The 9,891-nt window shown below is 43.8% G+C and overlaps 1 protein-coding gene across 1 annotated transcript in view; it reads left to right on the plus strand.

Moving 5' to 3' along the window:
- The window catches only part of NOBOX (NOBOX oogenesis homeobox), a 16,090-nt gene extending 7,684 nt beyond the window's left edge, over window positions 1–8,406 (plus strand). Inside the window, exons 5-8 of the mRNA XM_017740599.1 lie at window positions 3,165–3,438; window positions 3,927–4,243; window positions 6,456–6,764; window positions 7,331–8,406. Coding sequence (XP_017596088.1) covers window positions 3,165–3,438; window positions 3,927–4,243; window positions 6,456–6,764; window positions 7,331–7,356 — 926 coding nt within the window. The 3' untranslated portion in view covers window positions 7,357–8,406. The remainder of the gene's footprint in view (window positions 1–3,164; window positions 3,439–3,926; window positions 4,244–6,455; window positions 6,765–7,330) is intronic.
- The last annotated feature ends 1,485 nt before the right edge of the window (window positions 8,407–9,891 follow it).

Here is a 9,891-nt window from a genome sequence, read left to right on the forward strand (position 1 = left end):
GCAGGATAAGAAAACTATTTAAGAGCATGAGAATAGTGTGGTGTGTTACCCACGACCTTTGGAGAGTGTTCAGTGCTGCAATTCCCATTGTTTTACCTTGCTCTACCCAGTGCTTCTGACTGTCTGTTGGTTTGTGGGTTTGGTTTGGGTTTTTTTTTTATGTCCCACCGTTTTTACCAGTTCTCCAAACAAGCTGATTAAAGATGTCAGTGAGTTGTATTTGAGATGTGTGTTACCTTCCTGGCAGTTACGGCTTCTGATTTGGATAGTAGCCACACTACTTGCCATAAGAGCCTTTTGTGCCTCAAAACTTCAATTTTGAGCTTGCTTTGATCTTAGAATTGGTTTTTCTTCACTTTTGCTAGACAGCATGATTGAAATTAATGGCTTTTTTTGACACTGACAGTTATTTGAAGTTTTTCTTTGTTTTCTGAGATTCCTTACTGATACATATGTATCTGTGATTCACTGGCTTACGTTTTCTTTGGGAAGAAAAGTTCCTTTCTGTGCCTCTGCCCCACTGGTGCTTTTGCAGGAAATCCTTTGTTTCATGTGTCTGCCTTGCTGAGGACACCTGTCAGGTACCCAGCCTGTGCAGGTAACCCTTAAGCAAAAAGCAAGGTGATTGAATTCACTGGCAGAGATGGGATTGGAATGGAAATCTTGGGAGCAATTGGATGAAGTTGGATATGGTCTGTCAAAGAACAGTAAATAAATGACAAGCTCCAAATAAGCTTCACTTACCGGATTCTGGCTTTCGAACAAATTTTGAACAAATGTATTTTCTCATAATTTCAAGATGAGGACAAATCTATGAAAAGCTTTGTGATGGCCCTTGATGTTCCAGTAAAGGCTGGAAACAGAATAACCATTCTGGAGTTAAGTGTAAGCCAGGACTGGTTCAGAGATCTGAAGCTGTAAATTATTAAATTGCTCTCCAAAAATTCCCAAGGTTGTCTCATGGACTGAGAACCCAGAAGTAATGGAAGCAAGAAATAAAAATCCTACTGTTACATTCCCATGTTCACTGGGAAGCCTTCTGAGGTTTTCTTTCTCTCTACATCAGTGTCAGGAAGAGCAACAGAATTGTACAATGTGAGTATTATGTCAAGCCAGGGGTCAGAATTCTGCATGGAACAACTCTGGAATCTTCTGTAGATACGTTAGATTTAGCAGATATTACTTCTCTGGGAATTGTTTGTTCTTACTGCATTTGTGACTATTTAGAAGACACAATTTCAGTGTCTCTTTGAAAGGACAGAGAAGCAGAGGTGACTTTACAAAAGGCTGAACCAGCTCTGGAGATTGAGGCTGCTGTCTCACAGTCTCATTTCTGGGGATCCTATTGCCATGATCCACAAATATTATCTGCACTAAGTGTTGCAAATACTATTTAAAAAAAAAAAATCTAATTCTTAGTAGGTATGAAAGTGAGTTTAGAAGTGATTCTTGGGCTGCTTGTGTTCATCCTGAGGAAGAGCAGGGCCATCTGCACAACAGCTCATCCTGCTGTCATTATTGAACTGAAGCTTTTCCTGGATATAGACTGGTTTTCAGGTAAGTTGTGTCCCCCATGGCTGCAGTTCCATAACATGTGTGTGAACATTCTGGGGCACAATGGTCAGGAGAACCAGTGCAAAAGAAGGGTTTTAAAAAAATCAGAAGAGATCTTCAGTTTCATTGCTGGCTAAGCCAAAACCCAGGAATGTGACAGGTGCATCAGAGATGCTGCCTGGCATGGATAAATAGTGTGTTCAAACAGAAAAAATAAACCACTGAGAACTGCTTGGGCATGTGAATGCTTTAGAGATGCCATCCTAGATCTTGCTTCAGTTTTCTGACTGAGCCCAGAATCAGGGCTATTGAAAACTTGAAAAGTTTTCATTGAAACATCGTGATTCCTTCTCTCTATGGCTGCAGAGAGCTGGAAAAAAACAGAATGTGGCAAGATGCAATAAGAGATACAGAACTGCCCAGCACACTGGGGAATCTGAGAAGCAGTGCTGCGAGATGTTGAAGTGAAAACTCCTCGTTGGCTCTCTGGACGTGCGTTCCAAAATTCTCTAAAGGCTACTAATGCTTGTTGTGGCATCTGTAGGTTTAGGTTTGTGTTTAAGGCTTTTGATTCACACCTGTTGGAGTGCATTTGATGTTACTCTCTATGCCTGCAAGGGTGAAGTGCAGCTGCAGACTTTCCCTGGAAGCTTTGCCATGTGTGGGAGTGCTTCACCTGAGCAGCTGGTGATATATTCTCTTCTCTTCCTCATCCTTGTGCTAGACTGGAGAAACTCCTAGCTAGATTGGAGAAATCATTTCAGCTTCTTGCACACTTGATGGCTACACTTGTGAAAAGAGAAACCATTTGTTAATTGCCATAATAAGAGAGAAACTCATTTTCCTTCACCATGCCCAAGCTTTTTGAGCTTATGTATGGTTATTACTCTGGATCATCAGCATACCTGATTCTGATCTTTCATTTTCTCTATTCCACAGAGGCTGTTCTGTAGGAAACTGTTCTTCTCTCCTTTTCCAGAAGTGAGTGAGGAGACAGGTCACCAAACGAGATCCTAGCCAACCAAAAGGTGCTGGTTTCCTTTTCCATCTCCCAGCTTCTTTTTCCCAAGGACCTTCAGCTGCCATCTCTACTTTATAATTTTTGTTTTTGGCATGACTCATCAGAGGCCAAACCAGGAGTGAAAGTGGGTTTCAAAGTGGCCTAGACATGGATTTGTAAAGGCACAGCTTTGTTTCTTTCAAACCACAGTTCATTTTTTCAAAAGGGTGATCTGTGCAGCACACTATTCCCAGAGGACAGTAGAAATGGAAGATGACTGGGGGATTGTTCCTGGCTTTTTTCCAGGAAGTACTTTGCTTCATTTGGCTGCCTTCTTGAGAGCTGGATAAAGATAGTATGCAGAGACTGAAATCACAAAGGTAATTTTATTTAACCAATAAGCATCATCCTGTGTTCCAGAGAGCTTGCTGCTACTCCCTGTTGCTTCTCAACAGTGCTGGTACTCATTTACTTTAATTCCCATCAATTAATGTCCACTCTTTCACTGGCATCTTGCTTTTCTGGCCTGCTCCTCTTGTCATTCCCTCTGCTTGCTCCTGCTGATTCCCAGTGTGACAGCACAGTGACAGTCTCTCTGTTTTATCCACAGCCTCCTCGGTGGCAGGAATGGTGGCACCGTGTGAAGCACAAGCTCAGACCAAGGCGCTGCCGCAGCTGCCCTTCAATTCCAGCGGCGTGGAGTGCTTCCCTAGTCTTCCCAGCCCTCCTCCCATCCGCAGGGCCAGCCTGCCGCTCAGCCTGGCCTTTAACCCCCACAGCCACATTGTTCCCCTGATGCTGGACACGCCCAGCAGTGAATGCAGCTTGGCCAGTCAGGAAAACGGCTCCAGGGAAGCCTTTGCTTACTGCGTCCAGAATCAAGGGTAGGAACAGATGAAGTGTCTTTGAGGGAGATCAAAAAAGTGGCTCCTGGGAGAGAAGCCTTGGGAGGGTGAAGGTGGAACAGGGGACAAGGAATTAGGTGAGAGCAGAAATGAAAATTGAGATGCAGATGTGACAATATCCTTTAAATGGAGAATGAAAATGTGCATAATAGGACAGGGTGCCTGCTATGAGACAGGTGCTGCCTGTACTTAGAGTGCTCTCAGAATTGCATGCCTGTCAAGTGAAAGTGAGGGTGTTCCAAGCTTTGGGGTGTGCTTTGGAGAGTGGGAAGATAATCCCCACTAATACCCATTGTTCAAGAATCCTGCTGTGAAAGCACTTGGCTCAAGTGGCTTCTGTTGCCCTTGTCCTGTGCCTGGCATTTGGGAGGAAGGGTAGGCAATAAAACAGTTTTTAATTGTACAGGTTGCTGTAGCTGTTGACTCTCCTTTAATCTCTGGGTTGCCTCTCTCCTTGCCCCCTGCAGCTTCAGTTCCACGGTTTCCTGCCCTTACCTCGAGCAGCTGGAGCCTGGAGACGACCTGGAGGCCACCTACTGTCAGTACAGCAGCGGGGGGGAAATCTACCAGCTCTCCCAGCTCTCCCAGTTCTGCCACCCAGGTCACCTGGCCAGCAATGTGTTCTCCAGTGACCATGTCCCTCCTCCAACACCCCTGGAGTCCCATGCAGCTTTCCCTGCCTTATCTGCCAACAGTGGAGCCATAACCTATGGAGCCACAGAAGGCTATGTACAAAACCACACAGGGGGACCACTCATGCCACAGCAGCCAAGTGGAAATTCAGGTAAATATCTGAAATATTTTGGCATCCTGCTCCTCTGGCGTAACTAAACAATACCCCGAAACATTCATTATGATCAGTGAGTTTACTGATGAATGTGACAGAAAGAAGGAATGTCCACATGCCTGCTGAAATCTACAGATGTGCCCATCTTTTTTCCACTTAATTTCCTTGTATGCTTGGTTTTTTTAAAGTGCTGAATGACCCGTTCATTTGAATCAAAAGTTACTACCCAGGGTGCACACGTCAGGAAGAGCATTAACCCTGAACGTGTCAGGTAGTGCAGAGGTTCTGTCTGTACTGGAGAAGTAACTTTTCTTTTCCAGGAGTGTCCTGTTGTGTAAATGAACATCCCTTTGTTGTGTGTGGTGGGAGTCAAGGGGGCAGAGAAAAAGGAAAAGGTGCCACAGCAAATGGGATAGTTGGAGACAGTGAGGAAAACCAGGCTTCTCACTGTTTGGCTTCTGCAGAAACCAGTCTGAAATCATGTTATATGTCTTAGGGTAGTGCAAAAGAAGAGAGAGACAGGAGCCAACAGAGTATGGGCAAAGATTCTTCCTCTGACTTAAATTGGCAACAGCACTAAGATGAAGGCATTCTAGCATAATTTTCTGAAAAAAACCTGGGTAAAAGTGGCATTGTTGATCTCCTTGTTTTGTGTCTGGGGTTAGTATTTTGACGTTATTCAAGCCCAAGTATAATCAAATGACAAACTGTTGTAGTTAATTCCTTTGGACTGACAGGTTTGTTAAATTAGGGTCACGCTCCAAAAGCTCCATCCCTTGTCTTACGACATGAGAGAACAAAGAGTTTTAGACCACAGATGCTGGTTTTGTACCATTTCTGTGGACCTTGGGGGAAGTCTGACTCAGAGTCTGACTCACATCAGGCTGCAAGCTGGCTCCTGTCCCCACTCTTCACAGCTGACATTGTCCAGGACAGGTTGGCAGCACCCATGCTATCTAATACACTTGGCCCTGCTCCCTGCTCTAGTGCCAAGGCGTAATTATTATTTTCTGTGGTTTTTCAGTCCAAAGTGACAGAAATAATGAGAGGGCTGTGGCCCAGACTGCATCAAATTAAATGTTTTTATGGCTTGATGCCCAAATGTGTGTTGCATTCCTTGGGGCATGTTGTGTGAGCATAAAGGGGTGTGTAAAGGTGCAAGCTGGTGAAGTTGGAAGGTTGTTGAAGGAACAGAGTTGATATTCTCTTAGTCCATACTTCTGTCCAGAGCACAGTCAGCAGTGAAAGGCTTTTCTGTTATGCCATGGGGATGACCAAGTTCACAGAATCCTGGAATAGTTTGGTTTGGAAGGGACTTTAAAGCTCATCCAGTCCCACCCCCTGCCATGGGCAGGGACACCTTCCACTATCCCAGGTTTCTCAGAGCCCCATTCAACCTGGCCTTGAACACTTCCAGGGATGGGGCAGTGACAACTCCTCTAAGTTTCAGTGCCTCTCAACCCTCACAGGGAAGAATTTCTTCCTAACAATGTTCCAGCATTCCCAAAGTGCAGGGCTGGAATCCAGTCTATCAGTGCAGACACACCTGTGAGTCTTACATTAGCACGTAAGCAAGTGAGCAGCGTAGTTGAATTATAGATATTAATTAACAAAACATGCCTGGTTTACAGCTCTTATAAATGAAAGTGAAGATTAAGCATCCAGCTTATGCTTGGCAGAGCTAACCTGGAAAATGGGACTGGAAAAAAAATTGGAGTGGTGTCTCTACTATCATTACATACACTCAGGATCAGTGCTGAGTGGCATCATGGGGTTTTTTCCTGATTATAAAAATGCTGTGAACTTCTTAAGCTTTTTTCCCCTAAGAACCATGTTTTGGATAAATACACTGCAGTGTAAACAGCAAAGTGATCCTTGATGTGTGTGTGGTGTCTGCTGCACTGCAATCCTTTGGAGTGGTGTCTCTACTATCATTACATACACTCAGGATCAGTGCTGAGTGGCATCATGGGGTTTTTTCCTGATTATAAAAATGCTGTGAACTTCTTAAGCTTTTTTCCCCTAAGAACCATGTTTTGGATAAATACACTGCAGTGTAAACAGCAAAGTGATCCTTGATGTGTGTGTGGTGTCTGCTGCACTGCAATCCTGTGTTTGCACTGAGCTAAGCACAACACACACATCTTGTATATAGACATGCTTCCATTCTTTTCATTATTCTGTCTTTTCTTGGTGGCTTTTCCCTCAGCAGACATCCCTGCCTATCCAGCTGTGCCCTGGAGTGATTTCTACATGCAGGGAGCTCCTTTCTCCAATCAGTTGCATTCCCAAATGCCTTTTTCAAGCATGGCAGGAGGACAGTACTTCACAGAGCCATATCTTCTTCAAGTGCCCAATGGAACAGCACTGGAATCCATGCCACAGACTGGAACACAGCAGGGAGTGACACCACCAGACCAGAGTTCCTACCAGAGCCACCAAACAGAGCCAGAGTTGGCAGCTCTCGCTGAAAAAGAGGATGTAAAGAGCAGCAGCAAGAAAGGAGAGAATATTGTTGGTAACCAACTGATTGTTTTCTTGGAGAAGGAAGGGGGGGGAAAGGAAAGAGTTCCAAGATAGCAGTAGCTCCCCCAAATGCAGGATGAAAACTGTGGCATGATTTTTTATGTGAGCTACTGCCTGAGACAGCTCCCATGATCCTGTACCTATCCTATACTTAGTTCATAGATCCATCTGTTTTTAGAAATGGGGACAGAAAAGTCAGTAAAATAGATTGCTAAGTTTTGTGTTTCCTCAGACATCATCTGTTGTGAGCTGCATGGCTACACAGAACTGATTATTTCTAAGATTTCCAGAGGCATGAACATGTCTCTTCAAGGCAGAACTTCAGCAAGAAGGGAGAAGGGGAAGGGAGAGCTTCCTGTTTGGATTCTCGGGCTTTTATCTTGGAAACAGAATTACGTTACTCTAGAATTGTTGAAAGGTGTCATATGCAATATTCTTTGGAAGGGTGTCTGTGTGGGGGGTATGTGTTTAATTTTGAGATATAAAAAATTTGAAAAGTTCAAGGTGTTTTGTGTCATGTGAGATCACATGTTCTTATGAATCTGGGTTTCTTTGCAGAAACTAAAGGAGAAACTAATGACTGATGCTGCACTCTGAGAAAAAAAAGCAAAGGAAGAGGAAAAATTGCTATTTTAAACTCTGCAAAATAAGAGTCAAAAAGAGAGACAAGAATAATGGTTGCAACAGATGCACTTTTTTATTACTTTTTTTGGTTGTATTTTTTTTTCTTGTTGCCATGATTATTTTCTTGCTGAAGAAAGAAACAGGGATGTTTCACTCAATAAAAGTTCCTGCTGTCTTTCTTTTTTTTTTTTTTGCAAATCTCCTGGCTTTATCCTTCTTAACGAATTCTAATCTCGACCAGCCCTCAAGACAGGAAAGAGCTGATACAGGAACCAGAGTCCCATGGGTGAAAATTCCAGATCATGCAAGAGTCAGAAGGTCTGTCTGCTATCCTGGAATACACAGGAAGAGAAACCAGGAGGAGTAAGATACATGCAAAATAGGAGGAAGAACTCCAGCAACTACACCTGATTTTAGTGACTCCAGACAGCAAAAGAAGTGTCATTGGAAGTCCACCAGTGATTTGGTGTTTGCTAGCCTTGAATTACTTCTAAAAAAATTACTTTCATTGTAAAACTTGAACAATAAACAGCAGCAAGACTGTAACTATAAATGCTGGCAGTGTAAGCAGATCCCTTTCTATTATTAATTGGTTTAGCATCCTATCTGAATTGATCTCTTTGATCTTGGCTTGATTGTCTCGGCTCCTGCTTTGCCTGGGAAACAGATCAAATGTGTCTTTGAAATCGGTGGTCAGCAGCAGGAGCAGAGGACTCCAGTGAAGAGCTCGTTCACTCTGAGAGCTACAGTCTCCAGGAATTGTGCTTCCCAGAGGAGCTGTAACCACCTGGATGTGTAGGATGTATAATACAAGTGGCTTAAATGGATGTCAGGTGCTGGGCCTGTGCTTGTGAGGAAAGACCATCATGTTGTAGGAAGAGGGACATGCATTTCCTTTGTTACTTCCTGTGTTTAACCCTGAGTCTTCCCACTGGTTTAGGACACAGACAATGCCCAAATCATTTTTATATTTCCTGTGATGTGGGTGCCCCTCTGTACCTTTTGAAATTAGGCATTACCAGGTCTTTTGTTTCTGTTCCTCTGCAGTCTGTCCATGGAGTGTCTGGCAGGAACTGGATGCTGCAGCTCCTCTCCTTTTTCTTCCTCCTGTAAAACACTGGTTTATGTCTGGCAGTGGCTGAACACTGCTGGAAGACTAAGCAGTATAGACAGGGACAGATTTTGAGTCTACAGCTTTGTGTGGCTATTCTGGAATTTCCATTTCCTACAGCAAAAGCTAATTCTTGCCTGTAATAAGCTGAGAATGGTAGGGCATGTGCATTAGTTCACACTTGTTTCACTCATCCTCAGCTGAACAGCCTAAACCAATATTTCCAAGAGGTGTGAATAGGAGTTTTCATTGCAATTACAAGTCACTCTGAAAACTGTTCATGGTGATGATGGCAAAATTCATCATAGCGAGGGCTGGCTGGGAATCTTGCCTGGATCCAAAACCAGCCCTTCCAGGTTTGGAAGAGGATAAAACCAACAGAATGCCAACTTGCTCAGCCCTACCTGCCCCTTCTCATAGAATGAAGAAGTAAATAATTTAGTACGCTTTTTGAGAAATGCACATTTTCAGAAACAGGCCTTTGGGATGTGGTCTGGTGGCAGAGTCACCACCCCAGCTTGTATCATCTGCCTACAGCATTCCAAATCCAAATGTGACACTGAGCACTGAATTTTATGTGCTGAAATCTCAAAAGGTTTGAGGATTGAATGAGCACGGTGATGTTTTTGAAATGGCCAATCCTTTGTGTTTAAGGTTTTGGGTAAAACATAAACTTTTCTGGGAAGGGTCTGATTCATTTCCATGCTTGTACTTTAAACTTGCCAGGTTCAATTGGGCTTGGAATTTTGAACTGAGATTTCTTTCCGAGGAGAAAAGAGTGGGTGGCTGAGTGTGCAGGGATGGCCAGATTCATCCCCTTTGTGCTCCTGCTGACTTTGGAGCCAAACCACGGTTAACCACAGGCATGATTTTTTTCCCAGCGCTGCCTCTGGCAGAAGCAGTGACAGCCCTTGACCATGTGGCAGGTGTCCCACAAGGTGAAGAGCCTTCCATCCTCCTGTGACCTTCCCTCTTGTACCTGCAATCCATGCTGCACTGGTATCTTGGAATCGCAGCATTCCAGGCTCCTTGTTATGTTCTCCCTGCTGCTCCCTACTTGTAGTGGAATTAGGTATGTGGCGGACAAGACACCATGAGTGCTTTCATTAGCTTTTCATTCCCTTTTCATGTTGTCTTGGTTTGAAAGACAGGTGTTTGCCAAGGAAGGCAGGAGTCTCCCTTGAAATGAAAAAAAAATGCAACCCCCTTCCCTCTGAGTTATTATAATTTTGAAATCAAGGGGCTTTTAGGCAAAGATGTGGGAAATAGGAATAACAGTTCTTTGCTATTACATATCTCTATGTGTACAACAAGTCAAACAAGCAGCAATAACTATGGCAGTAACAGCAAACAATCACAAACCCAGTCCCAGCCTTCTCGGCTG

The sequence above is a fragment of the Corvus brachyrhynchos genome, unplaced genomic scaffold, assembly GCF_000691975.1.
Source record: "Corvus brachyrhynchos isolate BGI_N302 unplaced genomic scaffold, ASM69197v1 scaffold317, whole genome shotgun sequence".
NCBI lineage: Eukaryota > Metazoa > Chordata > Aves > Passeriformes > Corvidae > Corvus > Corvus brachyrhynchos.